The 20,716-nt window shown below is 39.3% G+C and overlaps 1 protein-coding gene and 1 pseudogene across 2 annotated transcripts; both read right to left on the reverse strand.

Moving 5' to 3' along the window:
• Positions 1–8,046: 8,046 nt before the first annotated feature.
• LOC110494007 (ribonuclease inhibitor) lies at positions 8,047–20,716 on the reverse strand. 2 transcript variants are annotated; one of them, XM_090205209.1, is made up of 10 exons: positions 20,463–20,716; positions 19,361–19,462; positions 13,986–15,803; positions 13,550–13,706; positions 13,204–13,283; positions 12,924–13,050; positions 12,646–12,819; positions 10,822–10,995; positions 10,184–10,233; positions 8,047–10,083 (listed from the first exon to the last, which is right to left on the reverse strand). In XM_090205209.1, the coding sequence occupies exons 5-9, from the start codon at positions 13,235–13,237 to the stop codon at positions 10,218–10,220; spliced, it is 525 nt and encodes a 174-aa protein (XP_090061335.1). In that variant the 5' UTR covers positions 13,238–13,283; positions 13,550–13,706; positions 13,986–15,803; positions 19,361–19,462; positions 20,463–20,716; the 3' UTR covers positions 8,047–10,083; positions 10,184–10,217. The 2 variants fall into 2 exon arrangements, with proteins under 2 accessions (XP_090061335.1, XP_090061336.1); XM_090205210.1 differs by lacking the exon at positions 10,822–10,995 and having other exon boundaries at positions 20,463–20,614.
• Positions 13,269–19,453, reverse strand: LOC149975907 (protein NLRC3-like; annotated as a pseudogene).

Genomic DNA, 20,716 nt, shown 5'->3' on the forward strand with positions numbered 1-20,716 from the left:
CTTTATGCATGATTGCAATGGGTTGTTATATAATGTAGTATAGCCTATGTGTACTAAATGTACTAACCATTCTGATTACTGGCTTCCAAGTAGTCCTATATACCCTGTTTATTCCAGGCACTACAGACTTCCAGGTACAGTGCATTCGGAAAGTATTCAGACCCCCTTGACTTTTTCCACATTTTGTTACATTACAGCCTTATTCTAAAATGGATTAAATAAAAACATTTGTCTCATCAATCTACACACAATACCCCATAATGACAAAGCAAAAAACGTTTTTTAGACATTTTTGCAAATGTTTTAAAAATAAAAAAACAGAAATGTCACATTTACATAAGTATTCAGACCCTTTACTCAGTATTTTGTTGAAGCACCTTTGGCAGCGATAACAGCCTTGAGTCTTCTTGGGTATGACGCTACAAGCTTGGCACACCTGTATTTGGGGAGTTTCTCCCATTCTCTGCAGGTCCTCTCAAGCTCTGTCAGGTTGGATGGGGAGCGTAGCTGCACACCTATTTTCAGGTTTGATCAGGTTCAAGTCTGGGCTCTATCTGGGTGACTCAAGGACATTCAGAGACTTGTCCCAAAGCCACTCTTGCGCTGTCTTAGCTGTGTGCTTAGGGTCGTTGTGCTGTTGGAAGGTGAACCTTTGCCCCAGTCTGAGGTCCTGAATGCTCTGGAACAGGTTTTCATCAAGGCTCTCTCTCTACTTTGCTCTGTTCATCTTTCCCTCGATCCTGACTAGGCCCAGCCCCTGCCACTGAAAAAATTCCCACAGCAAGATGCTGCTACCACCATGCTTCACTGTAGGGATGGTGCCAGGTTTCCTCCAGACGTGACACTTGGCATTCAGGCCAAAGAGTTCAATCTTGGTTTCATCAAATCAAATTTGATTTGTCACATGCACCGAATACAACAGGTGTAGACCTTACCGTGAAATGCATACTTACAAGCCCTTAACCAACAATGCAGTTTTAAGAAGAGTCAAGAAAATATTTACAAAATAAACTAAAATAAAAAAATAAATATTAGAAAAGTAACACAATAAAATAACAATACTGAGGCAATATACAGGGGGTACCTCTACCGAGTCAATGTGCAGGGGTACAGGTTACTCGAGGTAATTTGTACATGTAGGTAGGAGTTATGTGACTATGCATAGATAATAAACAGTGAGTAGCAGCAGTGTAAAAACAATGGAGGGTTGGGTCAATGCAAATAGTCTGGTAGGCCATTTGATTAATTGTTCAAGCAGTCTTAAGGCTTGGGGGTAGAAGCTGTTAAGGAGCCTTTTGGACCTAGACTTGGCACTCCGGTATCGCTTGCCGTGCGGTAGCAAAGACAACAGTCTATGACTTGGGTGACTTGTTGACAATCAGACCACATAATATTGTTTCTCATGGTCGCAGTCCTTTAAGTGCCTTTTGGCAAACTCCAAGCGGCCTGTCATGTGCCTTTTACTGAGTGACTTCTGTCTGGCCTGAAAGGTGGAGTGCTGCAGAGATGGAGCTTTGTCAGAGTGACCATTGAGTTCTTGGTCATCTCCCTGACCAAGGCCCTTCTCCCCCTATTGCTCAGTTTGGCCGGGCATCCAGCTCTAGGAAGTCTTGGTGGTTCCAAATTTCTTCATTTAACAATGATGAAGCCACTGTGTTCTTGGGGACCTTCAATGCTGCATACATTTTTTGGTACCCTTCCCCAGATCTGTGCCTCGACACAATCCTGTCTCGGAGCTCTAGAGAGAATTCCTTCGACCTGGTGGCTTGGTTTGCTCTGACATACACCGTCAACTCCGGGACCTTATATAGTGTCGTGGAAATTTCCTCTATTTACCAAATCATGGGAGCAAACCACACACACAAGTCAGAGTTAGTTATAAAAGTCCATCTTTAATTATATGAGCTCTATCACAACCCTGTGACTCTCAGATTGATTCAGTGTCTCCCAGTGAATCCTCTGAGAGCCCCCTTACAATGCAACTGAGTTCCTTTAATAGCAAAGACCCACATAGTCAGACAGCATAGACATAACTCATCGTTCAGCTTTGTCTCCTTTCCCAAACCATAAACCAATCCTCCATTACAACAGGCATATATCAAATTGTCATTTAGATACAACCCACTCTAAATACAAACTCCTGGACAAACTCACAGAGAGGAGGGTGAGGCTATAGGTTAAGATAGAAACAACATAAAAGGGAGCATAGAATGATTCCAGACACTGCAACCTTCCTTTCCCCACTATGGGAAAGGTAGAGAGTGAAAGATATGTTTACACATGATGACACTTTGACCTCTCCCCTCTCAGCGGCCATGCAACTTAGTCTTGACATAGAACAGATACTGCAACCCTCACCACAGAATAACACAAAAATACCATTCTGATGAGAATTAACTTACACACATTTGATGAATATAAAACATCTTACATATGTTACCAACAAATTCTGAATCTTCCCTAACATTCCCCTCTCAAGGGACTCAGTTCCTTTTGAAGAATCAGAATAGTAACATACTCAATATTTTAACATTCAAATCCCCTCAATGTCAAATACCTTAGCTTATATGTAAACTTTCTCCCTTCTGAAACTAAGTTTACAACCCTTATTCTACAAGACAAACTTGCACATGTTTTAATAACACAGAATAATCCATTTGAGGAAAATAAAAACATAACATATTTATGCTCTTTCAATTACATAAGAACCAGTGTCTAAACACAGGCCTCCTCACAACATATAGGACAGACATCCCTCTAAGTACTCATGCTCAGAAATATACTTAGGAATAGAGAATAGGTCATTGAAATCATTCATATTACAAATCATAAGTAACAACCCAACTATTTATCAAACCAATATTTAGAATATTTAGCACTCCTCAGTGATTCAAATTTGTCTTATCACTCAAAGTAAAACCTCAATTTAACACACATCAATATTAGCAGATTTACATACAGTATAATTATCCCATAATTCTACTATTAACTTTTTTAATCATGATTTTAATACAGATCAGTATCTCAATGCATTCTTAATCTAAATTACTACAATTTACATGGTGTAGACCTCTTCAATCAATCTGATACCACAAAAGTATAAACAATTTTAATGGCACAGTTAGATTAACCCCCCCCCCCCCCCTCTCAGGCACGGCATCTTCTGGCATCTTCGTTTTTCTTCAAATAGCTTTACAGTTCAAAATGGACGGCCCATGATAATGTCCCAATTTCAATGTCTCATCTTTACCACTCATGTCTTGTCCATTCGTCAACCAACATACCAGCATCATAAGAAAATGTCAGAACAGATCTTTCTCCATGATCACTCCAAGTGGACTCCTCACAGTATGACAGAACCATGAAAGAAAAGCAGTTGATAGCTTAGATCTGATACTGTACACCAATTTCTGGCTTGGTTCTTTTCTCTCGGTAGAAGTGGTTTGGAAAGCCTCCTTCAATGCCTTTGTCTCTCTTCTTCAGCCAGTTAGAGGGGGTTTTGAGGTACACACACCATTCGGTCCAAATGATCTCTTCCATGCATTAAGATACCGTCTGATGTCACCCTTCATGATAACCTCGAAAGAACAGATCAGAACAACAGTTTAGTTCAGTTCATTAACTACATGATAAATGATTACTTTTACCAATTATTCTTAACACACATATCTAAACATATTTCACAGAGAATATCAAAACATTCTATTGAAACTATTCTTTCAAATTGGTTTATACTCCCCATCTCACTGTCAACTCCATCGTAGAGCCAAGGATCAAGAAATTAGACCTATACCCCTCGGGAATAGAACAAAACAAACACAACAATACAATACACTCAACAATACAATACACTCATTCACATATCACTTAAGTTGTATAACTTCAATTCAAACCCTCAAAAAACTGAATCCTCCCCCATGTTTTACACACATCTCTCCGTATGAGAGTAATGTAAAACAAAATTTCAGCTAACCTAATCAAATTAAAATCACTAAACTGAAGAAGAAAAAAAAAAACATTCCACAAAGAAAAATTATTTAACCCCTATGGTCATAGGAAAATAGACTTAAAGCTTAGTTAAAAGCAATGCCCTCTTCACACTGGTCCAAATTACAAATATGGATTAAGAAACATATTTACCAACTACACAAATTATTTTGAAAGCAGTATTACAAATGACCATACATTTATTTTCCAAATGGCTTTCCAATGCGGGTGATCAAGCCACAACGGAAAGTCATCAGAAGGTCATAGGTCATACAAAACCCTCCAAAGCAGTGTTTTGCACTATATAAAACAATTTGCAAACAATAATCAACTAGTTCCAAACATTTTCATAATTCCATGTTCCCAGAACATTCCTTTATCAAAAGAATTTGCGTGTGTAATGAAAAGTCAGAAAATAAAAACTCATTACAATCCCAATGTGGTGAGTGCCCCAATTTCACTCACTCTCCCCAAGAGTATATGCCCTGGACACATTCCAGAGAGAGACAGTGAAATATCAATTTTCCCGAAGAAAACACAAAAACACTTAGTATTCATTTACACTACATTGATTCAGAAACTCAAACGTGAACTATAAACCAAACCTAATGATAATTCCACTGTACCTCAAATCATTAATCATAAGTTTTAATCAAATCAATGTATATGTATGATACAATGTTTAATCAAGTTAAATCAACTCCTAAAAAAAACTCTTAATCAGCAACCTAATAATTTCAATCTGTTGATATAAATTTAGTAAAAAACCAATCCTGATTTTTTAAAACAAATCTAAAATCCTTCAAAAGTCGGTGCTGTCTCATCATCGTAAATAAAAATAAACTTAATTTTTTCCCCACTGATATCCACAAAGGTCAATACTGTTCAGCACATCCATTAATGATCTTCCTTTAGTCTGTACAGGGTCTGAAGTTCCAATGTATGCAGATGATACTGTGATAAATTCATGCAAATAACAAACTACACAAAAACTCACTACTATAATGATTCAGATGACAAAATTGCTCAGAGACTCATGTTTACATCTCAATAAAATAAAACACAGTCTGCATGTTCCTCAAAAAACAAGTACTGATGTAAAACGCTCCTGGTGGTATCGGATTTTAAGTGCCAAGGCATCTTACTTGATTCCAACCTTTCTTTTAAACAGCAAATAATAAAGGAACTCAAATACAAAATTCAACCTCGCTAATTCCCAAAACATATGAAATCGTTTTGACTACACTATATAACTACTATAACAACACTATAATTAAAATCTATGATACTCCCCCACTTAACATACTAGTTCAGTCTTTGGCCCAATCTTGCTTTTCAACATTCATACCCATTCAGTCTTCTGTCAACAGGTTGGCGTACTATTCAATCCAGCAATCACCTTTAATGACCTGACATTGTTCCACATAATGGAAACATACCATAACCTTAGAGTACATGAACTTTCCTGCTCAAATTTACTGGTGTTACTTAAACAATCAAACCAAGAATCAATAACAATCAGAAGCTATCCTTACGATGTTTTATGATTCATACATCCAGTCTCCCAATTCTCATAGCCTAATACAGTAAATATAAACGCCACAAATCTATGATGCCCACCTAGCGAATCAGCTGCTAGAAATACAGACAAAAAAATGGACCTGAACAACGGTCAAAACAATTAGAGTAAGGTTATTGTATATTCAAACTAATAACGCAAATGTACGTTATTCTACAACAATCTACCTGCCTCCAGCAACTTTCCCTGACAATGAGCAGCCAACACAACAACTCACTCTCTTCCATACTTTCAACTCAACTTTCCTATTTCTTTTTCCCCCAGTTGGGCAAAAATATAACCACTCTCATTTCAACGTTTTTCCTTACCTCTATCGTAAGATTAAAACCCCAACTTTATAACTTCCTCTTCTCTTTGCTCTCCACACTTATGAAATGTATCATATTTCTTTAAAAATAACACACACAGCGCCAAAATTATAACATGCGTCAGTCAATCTATAAGAATGAAAAACATTTCGGTAACCACTTTCCTATCGCCATTCTCTCCCCGCTATCATTCAGAGTGTCTTTAACTTAGGTAACTGTCTTCTCTATTGATACAGTAATTTAAATACGACCCAATTCTCAATACATTATTCCAGCAGATAATTTAGTGAACAGACATCGTCTTGCATCAGAATTCGCTTCGTTATTGTTTTAAATTGAATTAGCCTATCAATTTAACCTAAACAATCTATTGAAAACGTTCAATTTATCTCTTATACAAACACTAGCGACCATAACTTTCCAGGCAAAACATACAAATAGATTATTTACAGTCATAAAGTCTGAATTCAGCCAGCGCCGTGACTGGGAATGGAACTCGGGCCTCCCGCGTTGCAGGCGAGAATTCTACCACTGAACCACCAATGCTATTGCCAATAGCAAAAACTCTCCGGATATAAACCCGATTTACAAAGTAAAATCAAAACACGTCACTATCGGTAATTCCCAGAAGAATAATAGCCCAATTTTAATAGTACAAACATTGCTCCAGCTATGATTCTCAAATTCCAAATGAATATATTAGCAATCAAATAAAAAAATCGACACTAATGACTAGGAAACAGTAAAAGTAGATTATGTTTACTTATGCAACGTATTTCAATTACTTTACTACATCACTTTAATCACGCAATGATAATTAGCTTGATGGAAAACCTTAGGCTTTGTACATTATAAATTACATCGAGCATCCCTCGAATTCTCTTTAACTTTATGGAAAACAGTTTATTCAATAAATCCCGCAACTTCTCTCATACTGGGAAGAAAAAGTATAACATGTTCAGACCTTAAGGGCAGTTTAATTTGAAATGTTTCACCCAGACGGAGATACTCCAATATGCGTTCTATAGTTACATCGTTAGGGTAAGATAACCAAAAGTGGACACACTCTAATCAGTTTCTAGAGCTCAATTTCCCAGATTTTGTAGATTATTGTAACAGTGCTTAAAAACTTCATCTTTATCAAATTATCCATTTAAGATATCAACTCAAAACCTACGTACGTCTACGAATGGGTGGTTTAAATTGTATCTAATCATTTTCAGCATTACTTTATACACACATACCATTTATCATAATTTCAAATAATTCACAGAATCCATATAAAACTTAAGAAATCTTAGTTACTCACACAGAACTTTCAGGATCATCCACACAGGATTGGTCAGATTTTTCACATAGAACTTTTCTGACGTCCACACAGAACATCAAAAGGTTTGCCCACACAGAGTAAACCCTACCCCGCTCACACAGAACGGTCCGACTCACACAGAGTAAACCTGCCCCGCTCACACAGAACGGTCCGACTCACACAGAGTAAACCTAGGGCATACCTGGCTAGCACATTTAAAATAATTGGAATTCACCACATCTGAGGGTCACTTAGACAAATCACACAGACACACAGAATGAGGTCCTTCTTCCAATAGGGCTTCGCCAAGTGCTGTGTTTCACCTAGAACACACAGACCCCCTGGCCCCTCACCCCGACAGACCTCACCAAATCCCCACTGTGATCAATTCAGTGTCAGGAGGGCTCTTGGTCACTGGCAACCGGACAGCGCAGAGTATCTTTTGAGTCCACAAAACCCCCAGATTACTCTCCTCTGACTCGGCCCTGCTTACGCCGCCAAGGTGCCTTCCTTACAAAGGAATTCACGCTCAGAGTATAGGTAACAGGCATAATAAAAAAAACTCGACTTCAAATCTGTGTGTGGTTCGCTCACCTTTTTCTTTAAAAAAAACTCAGTTCGAGATGTGGTATCCACTCGGCTCGCTTCCTCTTAGATCAAAGGTTGGTCCATCTGCTCCGTTTCCCGAAGTGTGGTTCTCCCTGAGATCCCAAGTTTAGGGGATCCCTCGTGCACGATTTATTTACCTAGATCGTAGGAACGGTCACCGAGTGAAGATTCACATCCCCTCCTCGTCGCCAAATGTCGTGGAAATTTCCTCTATTTACCAAATCATGGGAGCAAACCACACACACAAGTCAGAGTTAGTTATAAAAGTCCATCTTTAATTATATGAGCTCTATCACAACCCTGTGACTCTCAGATTGATTCAGTGTCTCCCAGTGAATCCTCTGAGAGCCCCCTTACAATGCAACTGAGTTCCTTTAATAGCAAAGACCCACATAGTCAGACAGCATAGACATAACTCATCGTTCAGCTTTGTCTCCTTTCCCAAACCATAAACCAATCCTCCATTACAACAGGCATATATCAAATTGTCATTTAGATACAACCCACTCTAAATACAAACTCCTGGACAAACTCACGGAGAGGAGGGTGAGGCTATAGGTTAAGATAGAAACAACATAAAAGGGAGCATAGAATGATTCCAGACACTGCAACCTTTCTTTCCCCACTATGGGAAAGGTAGAGAGTGAAAGATATGTTTACACATGATGACACTTTGACCTCTCCCCTCTCAGCGGCCATGCAACTTAGTCTTGACATAGAACAGATACTGCAACCCTCACCACAGAATAACACAAAAATACCATTCTGATGAGAATTAACTTACACACATTTGATGAATATAAAACATCTTACATATGTTACCAACAAATTCTGAATCTTCCCTAACAATAGACAGGTGTGTGCCTTTCCAAATCATGTCCAATTTATTGAATTTACCACAGCTGGACTCCAGTCAAGTTGTAGAAACATCTCAAGGATGATCAATGGAAAAAGGATGCACCTGAGCTAATTTTCGAGTCTCATAGCAAAGGGTCTGAATACTTATGTAAATAAGGTATTTCTGTGCTAAAATGTTTTTAAAAAAATGTTAAAAAACATTTTTGCTTTGGTTGTGTGTAGATTGATGAGGAAAATGTTTTATTTAATCCATTTTAGAATAAGATGGTAACGTAACAACATTTGGAAAGTGATAGGGTTGGAATACTTTCCATATAACCCCCCAGGACAGCGACAAAAACTGTTGAATTTCAGCACCATGCTGACACTGGGTTGGGTTAGTGGGAGCTAAAGATTCTGCGATTCTAACACTGTCTACTGATTGTCAACACTTGAAATGAAGGGGATAATTCAAATAGAAGCAAGTGTCTTTTAATCCATTAAAAAAAATCTTAATATGCATTTTGACAAACATGCAGAAAAGTTACCTAGTGCTTTACACTGTGCATATGCTATGAGATAACACACATATTTATTTACAAACAGACATGGCCAAATCATAGGCAAATTAAAACCCTTGTCGCTGTCATATGAAAGAACTTTACACCACCGAATTACCATTTCATTCATTACATTTCTATGACTGCAACAACCAACAGTTGTTCTTTATTTTAAACCCAAAGTTACAAGCTAACTGTCAATGATGGAAAAAATAATGTCCCATTCAACTTTTCCATCATTCAAATTCAGTCATGAAAATGTAATAGAAAAGGCTGTGAAACAAAATACCCTCCAACGTAAGGAATTGTACCTTATCCAAGACTATGCAGGATTTTCAGCTGGCACTGGACTACTAGTAACCGCAAGGGACACGGATGAGTCCATTAATGAGTCCATTACCCCAAAAGCTGGGTAGAGGGGCTCAGTGAATGTGGCCTGGAATGTGTACAGGTGGGTCATGGTGTCAGAGGAGACACTGTAGAAGGACAGAGTGCCATCTGGCCAGTCCAGATACACTCCTACTCTTTGGGGATCAGGTCTGGTGGTTGGGTAAAGAATATGATTCTCTTTATTATTGTGGCGGGCAAGGTAACGGTTCTTTTCTTCGAAGAACATACACCAAGACCTGTCATTGGCTCCCAGCTTACAATCTGTTGCCTTTCCCCACCTGCTAATACATTTATATGCCACTCCTATGTCACAATTCCCAATCAAATCTGCCTCCCAGTAATGCCGTTTGGTCAGAGGCGCTCTACACAGCACCTGTGGCATTTCCTCAAATCTCTGTGGGTTATCAGGATGTCTGTTCTTCATCCACCCATGTTAGCTTTCTGTTTTCCTCAATCAGTGCGAAAAATTTGTTTGCTGTGTTTGGGTCCAAGCACATTTGGCATCTGGAGAAGCAAGAGAAGTCAAAGGAGAGAGAATCTCATCATAACCAGTGGGTCAATAGCAGTTGTATTGAATTGCAATATCATTAGCAAAGACACTTACACTTCTTAAGCAGCTCCGGTTTAAACCACAACTCTTAATTTTGGTTCAAACTGTAGGAGAGGCAAAATAATAGTTAGTGACGGACACCGCCTGTGGTGTAAGGACACTTGCCTAGGTATTACTCATTCGAATCTACCTCAACTGGGTTAACCCTATTGGAGAAGTTGTTTACAGGTTTGCCTACGGGCTGGGAGACCCTGGTTTGAGTCCCGGATGTTGCCGTTTGCTACAGTATGTAGAGCAGCAATGAAGCAACACAATATCAGGACCGGTCTGTTCTCAGACCAACAAGAGAAATGCAGTGATTCCTCAAACAGTCAGTTATGGCAGTGGTTACAAGACTGGTGCACAAACAAAGTATATCATTACAAAAGTCGTAGATTCTTCATTATATTCAGTAGCTGTATAAAGCTGCACGGCTGTTAACTTGTCGTGAATGTTTATAATGACTGGTATATGCCCAGAACCATTCTGTTGATGGTGAACAAGTCAGGCAGGGGTCTATAGAAAAGCAACTTTTTACTTAATGACACATTTTTGGAAGAAAATCTATTTCAAATATATTGTAATTATAGGTAATATTTCATAGAAATCTGGAGAGAGTGGGACCCAAGACAAGTTTTGCACAGTTAGCATACTTGAGTTTATCCAGTCTACAGTGTGGATCTGCCAGTCTAGCAGAGAGCAGCTTCACTCCTGAGTCTCCTAGGTGATTGAAGCTCAGGTCCACCTCTCTCAAATGGGAAGGGTTAGACCTCAGAGCAGAAGCCAGAGAAGCACAGCCTTCCTCTGTGAAGCTGCAGAATGACAGACTGCAGAGAGAGGTCATGATTTTACAACCAGACTGCTGGAGGTTGAGTGCAGAGCCTTGAAAGCTTTCAGAGAAGGCCTTAGAATATACGGTTCCTTCGGAAAGTATTTAGACCCCTTGACTTTTTCCACATTTTGTTATGTTACAGCTTTATTCTAAAAAAATGTTTTTCCCCCTCATCAATCTGTTACACTACCCCATAATGACAAAGCAAAAACAGGTTTATATAATGTTGGCTAATTTATTAAACATTTAAAACGGAAATATCGCATTTACATGTATTTACAGACCCTTTACACAGTACTTTGTTGAAGCACATTTGGCAGCGATTACAGCCTTGAGTCTTCTTGGGTATGACACTACAAGCTCGACCCATCTGTATTTGGGGAGTTTCTCCCATTCTTCTCTGCAGATCCTCTCAACCTTTATCAGGTTGGATGGGGAGCGTTGATGCACAGCTATTTTCAGGTCTCTCCAGAGATGTTCGCTTGGGTTCAAGTCCAGGGTCTGGCTGGCCCACTCAAGGACATTCAGAGACTTGTCCCGAAGCCACCCCTGCGCTGTCATGGCTGTGTGCTTAGGGTCATTGTCCTGTTGGAAGGTGAACCTTTGCCCTAGTCTGAGATCCTGAGCGCTCTGGAGCAGGTTTTCATCAAGGATCTCTCTGTACTATGCTCAGTTCATCTTTGCCTCACCACCATGCTTCACCATAAGGATGGTGCCAGATTTCTTCCAGATGTGACACTTGGCATTCAGGCCAAAGAGTTCAATCTTGGTTTCATCAGATCAGAGAATCTTGTTTCTCATGGTCTGAGAAGCTTTAGGTGCCATTTGTCAAACTCCCAAGTGGGTTTTCATGTGCCCTTTACTGAGGAGTGGCTTCCGTCTGGCCACTCTACCATAAAGGCCTTGAATGGTGGAGCGCAGCAGAGATGGTTGTCCTTCTGGAGGTTCTCCCATCTCCACAGAGGAACTCTAGAGCTCTGTCAGTGACCATTGGGTTCTGGTCACCTCCCTAACCAAGGCCCTTCTCCCCCTATTGCTCAGTTTGGCCGGGCAGCCAGCTCTAGAAAGAGTCTTGGTGGTTCCAAACTTCTTCAATTGAAGAATGATGGAGGCCACTGTGTTCTTGGGGACCTTCAATGCTGCATACATTTTTTGGTACCCTTCCCCAGATCTATGCCTCAACACAATCCTGTCTCGGAGCTCTACGGACAATTCCTTCGATCTCATGGCTTGGTTTTTGCTGTGGCATGCACAGTCAACTGGGGGACCTCATATAGACAGGTGTGTGCCTTTCCAAATCATGTCCAATTAATTGAATTTACCAAAGGTGGACTCCAATCAAGTCGTAGAAATGTCTCAAGGATGATCAAGGGAAACGGGATGTACCTGAGCTCAATTTCGAGTCTCATAGCAAAGGGTCTGAATACTTATGTAAATAAGGCATTTCTGTTGTTTAAAAAGGATGTTTTATTTATTTAATCCATTTTAGAATAAGGCTGTAACATAACAAAATGTGGAAAAAGTTAAGGGGTCTGAATACTTTCCGGAGGCACTGTATATAACACAAGTTTTAAAAAGTAGTATTGTGAATATTATATTTCTGTAAATGTAAGCATCTCTTCCTTTGTCCCCATGTATTTCCCACCTCAGTATCTCCAGTTTACAGTGTGGATTTCCCAGTCCAGCAGAGAGCATCTTCATTCCTGAATCCTGTAGATCATTGCTACTTACGTCCAGCTCTCTCAGGGGAGAGGAGTTTGAGCCGAGAACTGAGCCCAACGTGTAACAACATGTTTCTATCAGAGAACACCGACTCATCCTAAATGAGAAACGATGATACATAAAGACATAACACAAGATATAACAAGATATTAACAGGTTATGTAAAAAAAGTGAGAACAAAATCACAATCATTCTGCAGACCTCAGTTTCTCCAGTTTACAGTGTGGATCCTCCAGCCTAGCAGAAAGCAACACAATGCCTGAATCATTCAGTCTGTTGAAACTCAGGTCCAGGTGTTTTAAGGCCCAACCGGTAACTTCTGTGCCCCCTGTGGTAATACAATAAAATACAAAAATGATTAAGGATGAAAACGAAACTTACACAACGACACAAAAAGCAAACAAAGGCCAATTTATGGCAACCATTGCACAGTTCACAAGGCATGCATCAGGCAATACTTTCGACACAAAATTCAACTTACAGATTGCGGCTGTAGGTGGTGAGCTCACTGGCATTAGAGCAGTAATCAAAGACGTTTCTGTGAATTTACAGCTTGAGAGTCTACAAAGAAAGAGACATCAAGTGATTAAATACAGGTCGTCTTACTCGATTTATTTCAGCAAAGAAAGCATCTGTGTGAAGTGAACATGAACACAAAGCATGTACACATTTAATGACATGCTTTCATTACTGTGCGTGTCCATTACGGTTTGATTTCTCAAAACATGGTCTCAGGGTAACAATTTGAAACTTTGTTGAACAGTTTGTTAGTCACTCTTTAGGTTGTTATCATGATATCCTATCTGGACCTCTCCAAAATAACTGACCTTAGTGTTTACAGTGTGGATGTTTCAATCCAGCAAAGAATAACATCTCTTTGTCATGAAACGCAATATTACTCAGGTCCAGGTCTCTCATGAGTGAGTCTGCAAACTGGAGACCAGCAATTCAAAGCACTGACTTGTGAGTACAATGCCAGACAATCTGCAAGAATAGAGAAAATACAACTCATATAACCTGTGATGTTATGTTACGTCAGGGTCTCTTAACCACTGTATTGTGAATTATTTGGATTTTCCAGGTAAGCCATTGAGAAATGAAATCCCAGTGCTTCTAACTAAAAAGGTATACAAAAAAGGCCCTCAGCATTGCAAAAATGTAAATTTATGATAATACAAATCTGAACAAGTTGCATATCATAAAAATAGGATAAATACTTATTTATAAGGATGTGGTATGTGTGAATTCTGCATTAATACTTGCATTGCCTTTCTGCGGTTTCTCACAACTGGAAGCAGTCTCAGATGACCTGTGATACCTGTCTTGTAATTATTTATGTCCAACTCATCCAGCACCTCCTCTGACATTTGAAGCATATAAGCAATGAGGAGCCGACAGTTCCGTTTCTGATCGATTTTCTGACTTAAGGTACTTTAGAATGTCTTCTTGTACTGAATTGTCTTTCATCTCAGTCAAGCATTGGAGAAGGTTGATGAATCTTTCAGGTGAGTAATCCCCTAATAAAACATCCTGATCCCTAAAATATTTCCTAATTTTCTCAACAGACTCCGAGCCATTCTCACTTTGTGGCAGGAGGCCTTGTAAGAGTTTCTGAGTAGCATCCAGTGAGATGCCAACAAGGAATCGGAGAAACAGGTCCAGGTGTCCATTCTTCGTCTGCAAGGCTTTAACAACTATCATCTGCAGAAGCCCGTGCAAGGAAAGCTCATCCAAGGGGCATAATTTTGGCTAATTTTTCAGGAAAGGCTCCAGCTCCTTGACGTTCTTTGTTACACAACAGTGGAACACGTACAGAGCAGCAAAGAACTCCTGGGTACTCAGATGCACAAAGCAATAGACCTTATTTTTGTACAACACAGACTCTTCTTTAAAGATTTCTGTGCACAACCCACAGTACACTGCAGCTTCACTGACATCAATGCCATACTCATTCAGGTCCTTCTCATAGAACATGAGATTGCCTTTGTTCAGGTGCTCAAATGCTAGCCTCCCCAGTTTTAGAATGAAGTCTTTACGTGATTCCAAGATCTTCTGTGCATATGCCTCATTTCGACCCTGATACTTTTCATTTGCCAGGTTTGTCTAGAAAGTGAGTGTACATCTCATGTCGAAAGTGAGTGTACATCTCAGTCAGAGTTGTTGGGATATCTCCAATCTCATTTGTCATCATCATTTGTACAAGGACTTGGGCAGAAATCCAACAGAAGACTGGTATGTGGCACATGATGTAGCAACTCCTTGATGTTGTAAGGTGTGAGATTATTGTGCTGGCAAGGTTCTCATCACTTATTATTTTCCTGAAATATTCCCCTTTCTGTGGGTCATTGAAACCCCATACTTCGGTCACCTGCACTTACGGGGAATCTGATTGGCTGCTGCTGGTCGTGATGTTATCCAGAGGAGAGCTTTGGGAAGAAGATTCCCCTTGATAATGTTTGTAAGCAACACATCCACTGATGAGGTCTTTGTAACGTCAGTCAACCTCTTGTTTTTATGAAAATCCAATTCAAGTTGGCTTTCATCCAGACCATCACAGATGAACAGAACTTTACAAACAGCAAATGTCTTTGTGTCTTCTATCTCTGCAAGTTCAGGGTGGAAGTCATTCAGAAGTTCAGAAAGACTGTACTGGTCATCACTGGTCATCTTTGATCAAATTCAGCTCACGGAAAGGAAGAACAAAGACGAAATCCACATCCTGATTGGCTTTTCCTTCTGCCCAGTCTAGGATGAACTTATGCACCGAGACCGTTTTTCCGATTCCAGCGATGCCTTTGGTCATTACAGTTCTGATGGGTCGGTCTTTTCCTGGTAAGGGTTTGAAGAGGTCATTGCAGTTGATTGGAGTGTCTGTTGCTTTTTTCCCCCAGGATCTTTTCTCAATCTGCCACACTTCATGTTCATCATTCACCCCTTGACTTTCTCCCCCTGTGATATAGAGCTTGGTGTAGATCCGTTCGAGAGGAGTTTCATAGTCTGTGTTTCGCTCGAAAACAAATTGAAACTTCTCCTTCAGACTGGCTTTATGCTCCTCTTTAACTCTCTGCATCACATCATCCACTGCAAGGAAAAGGAATATAAAAGCCAAAAATAAATAAAGATAAATATTTTGGGGTGACATTTCCATAGTGCAAAAGCATTGTGCAAAAAATAATGTTAACCTTGTTGTAATATTGCCTTGTGATTTACTTGGAAAGGTTTCTTCTTTAAAAATTGTATTGGAGGATCGCAGCCAACTGAAAGGTGCATACACCGAGCCACCTACTGTACTGGAGTGTGAGACCGGTCACAGCCTCCCAATACATCAATATTCTCTTATCTAACCCTGTTTCTAACCAAATCAAATAAAGCCCTAAAAAGCTTACTACTTCCATCCCCCCACCGAAATCACATCCCCGCCCAACCCCTCTGACCCTAGCAAACTAACTCTCTACGTCATAAAATTCACAACATAACATGTTCAACCGTTTCTTTTAACATACGCCCATCTCACATACCAGTACCATGGTTCCCTATCAATTTCAGAATAATTCAATACCATATGTCCTAATCTCATCCTAGACAAGATAACGTCCTCTTTTCTGTTCCCATTACATTTTCTCTCGTACAGATTTCCTTGTTCTATAAAACTGTCTCCCCTTCACCACTTGCATCCCATTGCCTCTGACAACAATCCAACAGTGTTTGATATGAATGTTTTACTCTCCTCTCCCTAATTGCACCTGTAGGCCTATATCCACAAAATTATTTTTCATTGCTTTCTTTGCTATTTTATCTACTATATCATTCCCATTGACTCCTTTATGAGCAGGAATCAAACAAAACTGAACCTCTATCGCATTTCTTGTTAACCCAAATGACATCATCATTATTTCTATCCATAAATCCTCACGTTCCAATTTCCCAGATCTTAGACTGCACAAAACTGATGTAGAACCTGAACATATTACTGTTCTTCTTGGTTGCCCCTCCTCTAGCCATTGCAATCCAACAATTATAGCAACCATTTCTGTTGCATATACAGATAAATAATTTGTTGCATGGATTAACATTGAACTCAGGAATACACCTGCTCCAGTCTTCCCATTCATGGAATCCTTTGAACCATCTGTGTATACTGCCAAGCAAGAATAAAACTGGTTACCAATATATTGATCCACTATTGTTCCTATATTTTCTTTAAACCACTGCTTCTTTTCTTTGATCAGGCTAAGATTAACATATGGCTTTGTATAAAATCATGGTGGCACATTTCCTATTGCCACAGATGGCCCTATATCAAGGTACCTGAGTCCATATTCATCTACCCTTTTCCCAATCTCTGGGCCAAATCCCCTCTTTTGATATTGTTTATATACCGAGCAGTCTTCCAATACTACTAGTGTAGGATGATCTGCCTTGAACGTTTCTTTAACAATGTGCATTAGAAAGAGGCAATTATTTAACTAGAGTTTAGTAAACCGAGCAATGCATAAATAGTCACCTCTTTACAAAGGCACATTTTTAAAACCGCTTCAAATGAAATCACGCTGCCAGATTACAATAAGATTAACGAGTTCTGCAATCTGCACAATGTTTTTGCACTATGAAAATGTTGCCCTCAATCTAGTACCTTCCAATTATCACAGTCAAACTAAATACTTATGATACTTCTTACTCATTAGCTACTCTACAAGGTAAAATGTTCATTGAAATGTCTTCCTTGTTTCCGTAGTTTTCATCTTCAAAAAAAATAATAATTCAATTAAGTTTCATTTTTTGTTGATTTAAATGCATTATGAGTGGATGTGGGAGAAACACCATAAAGTGTCCTCCAAGTTTGTGTGGTAGTGCGCTTCAGAAAGGATGTGTTTTTAGGTCTCCGGACACTGAGGACTGGCATTATGGATGACCTCCAACTCACTGCAGAGAGAGTGAGAGGGAGGAAGGGAGAGCGTTTTAACCACAATTGAGCGCGCACACACACACACACGACAAGGGTAGCACTTTATGATAACACCTGGTAATAAAACATTTGATGGATTAGTAAATAGTTTATTCATCATTAATTAAGCTATTCCTACATTTAAAAATGTATTAAACTATTGTATTAAACTAACAATACGGACAAAACACAGAATGTTAAAGAAAATGTACTTTCTTTGCTACATCTGGAAAATGTTAAAAAAAATGTGAATATTTCCTTTAACATTCGGGCTCTATTTTAACAAACCTAACACAATGGTAATTTTATGCGCTATCGGTTTGGGGTGGGGGGGTGTCAGGAATATTTTAGCTATTTTCACAACCAAAATTATGCTCGCAGTAGCTGGCGGTGGCTCGAAAGGGCTGGGTTTTGATTAATAAACAAGTTGTAGGTGTGTAAGAAAGTGCTCCATGGCCAAATATGTGGTTTCATTAAGTTGTGTATTTACGGTCTTATGTATTCAGTTGTCATCAACTCCAATTGGAATGTTAGTCCATTATAGCCTAGTTCGTTAAATAGCCTACAAAAATAAAATGTAGGCCTATCCCATATTTGCTAAATATGTTGAACATGTTTGGAGTCCACATTGGTCTAAGTAATTGCATGGCTTCATTTTGGAAATATATTGTTAAACATAGCATTTGCACTAGAGGAGGCTGGTGGGAGGAGCTATAGGAGGAAGGGCTCATTTTATTGGCTGGAATGGAATTAATGGAACGATGTGTTTGATAGCGTTCCATCCATTCCATTCCAGCCATTACAATGAGCCCATCCTCCTATAGCTCCTCCCACCAGCCTCCTCTGATTCACACTGACATAGGCCTAACGTAAAAAGCTTTTTTGTCTGATCCATGAAAATGCCAATTGTTATCAATGAGCAAGATTACATTCAATATTGGTAAGACCTAAAAAGACAGATAAAAGTTCTAATCAAATTCTAATAAAATGAGACCACTTGTTTTAAAATTGTCTCTGTCTAAATACAGTAACAGGCACCATAATTGCTCCCCGCGGGCATATAATATTAGGCCTAAAACAACATAAACAACCAAGGTTTTTTTTCTGATAAGTTCAGTGCCGAACCTGGCATAAGGGGAAATAGAAAGGGAGATACCTAGTCAGTTGTACAACTGAATGCCTTCAACTGAAATGTGTCTTTCGCACCCTCTGTGTTGTGTCCGTATTCTTTTACTGTTGATAAGCGAGGCATATTTCAGGTCATTTTGAGCCCTTTGTGGAGCATCAGCTACTGCTGGAATGGCTACTTATGGCATGGCCAGCCTTAAGGTTTCATAAGGTATAGATAGTCCTCACTTTAGATCCTTGCCTGCAAAAGACTTAACTAATGATTAGCAAATGCTTTGCAAGTAACCCTATCAGGGTTTTGTAAGTAACCCAACTCTGTGTCCACAGTTAAACGAGACTGGGTCTCTCAGCCCATGCTCACACACTGGACAGACTAGACCAGCCCTCAACTCACTGCAGAGAATAATAGAGGGGGTGAGACAAGCAATTATATGCGTGTTTGTGTGCCTCTTTCTATTTTGGTTAGTCAGAGGTAATTATAGTGTATTGTGAGATTTTTATTTTTTTGTATAAATGCAGTTATTCTCTTCTCCAGTGGGTGTATCATCAGAGTACAACAACCCACCTCCTTTTCATCTCCCTCCAGCACCTGATCAGTGCTGCAACTCTTTTGATCTTGCTCCAGGTCATCCAAGAGGTCAGGAAGGGAGTGTGCCATGGTGACAAGCTGAAACAAACACAGTAATATCATAGCCATCAGTTTGATTTAGTTTTGACATGCAGTACATTTCACTTCAGGGCATCTAAACAATCCCTTTTTATCTGTGCAAAAACAGACCTTTGACCATTTGTCAGGTTTTTTGTCAGTTGCCTCTTGAGATTTACAGTACATAGGATGCAGAGCTGTATTATCTTTGAATATCTAACGCAATACTGTAGGTCAGGTTAAATATTACTTAAACGTTTCACCTGAGACAGGGATTTGCTCAGGGTGTACCCTATAACCTATGTACATGCTAAGAACGTCACAAGCTATAGAAGGCAGATATTAAATATTTTGGGTTGTGTCATGTGGGTTGCTTGTTGTTATGCAACATTTACTTATTTCTGTTCTAGTTTCACCTATTTTCGTCATTTTTTTGGGGAAAGAGGTTTTTATGGCTCACATCTCTTCCTGGCAAAAAGTTTGTTAACTACTACTGTTATTGTACCCCTTATGAAAAAAAGATTACAGTCAGAGTCTAAGTTAGCAGCAAATACTGCGTCCAAAATAAAACTTTTTTTTACTGCAGTCATTTTGCAGTGGAGCTGTAGTATGAGTGCAGTATAACTGCAGTTATTCTGAAATTACTGCGTCCAAATGATCACAGTCGACTGCAGTTACTGCACTTTTACTGCAGTTTCTGCAATCTCTGTTTTAAGGGATCGGTCAGTAGGTTGGTCAAATGAGTCTGTCAAATGACAGATAACAGCTTTACATTTTCTACTTAATTTTTTCGGAGCACTTCTACTTAACGTTACATAGTTGAGGTATTACTACATTGTTTCGACGACAGTGATACGTGCTTCATAAAATAGTCCAGTAACCTCTTCAAAGGATACCTTCGAGTCCAACCCGCCATTTTAGAATGTGCCCACAACGTATTTTCCAAAAACAAAAAGGTAGCCTAGTGAGTCTTTATATAGAAAAACATTTTTCAGTTTCAAGTAAGAAAACAATAACTCACCAATACGTGAACAATTTGTTCAAACAATATTTGAAATTAAACAACGAAGACGGATAAACATTTCGACTGCTTGAATACAGTCCTGCAATTTGTTTGTTTTTGGGCGGTCAGACCAATGGAGTTAAAGTTGTTGTGATGGGTCGTTCGCGAACGATTCGGCTCTAAGAGTCGGCTCTTGTAGGTGAACATTGGGAGCCGGCACGCATATCAGAAGAGGCGAATCTATTTAGAAAAAAATATATAAAAAAATAAAG

The sequence above is a fragment of the Oncorhynchus mykiss genome, chromosome 17 (assembly GCF_057628025.1).
Source record: "Oncorhynchus mykiss isolate SJ-2025 chromosome 17, ASM5762802v1, whole genome shotgun sequence".
Classification (NCBI taxonomy): domain Eukaryota; kingdom Metazoa; phylum Chordata; class Actinopteri; order Salmoniformes; family Salmonidae; genus Oncorhynchus; species Oncorhynchus mykiss.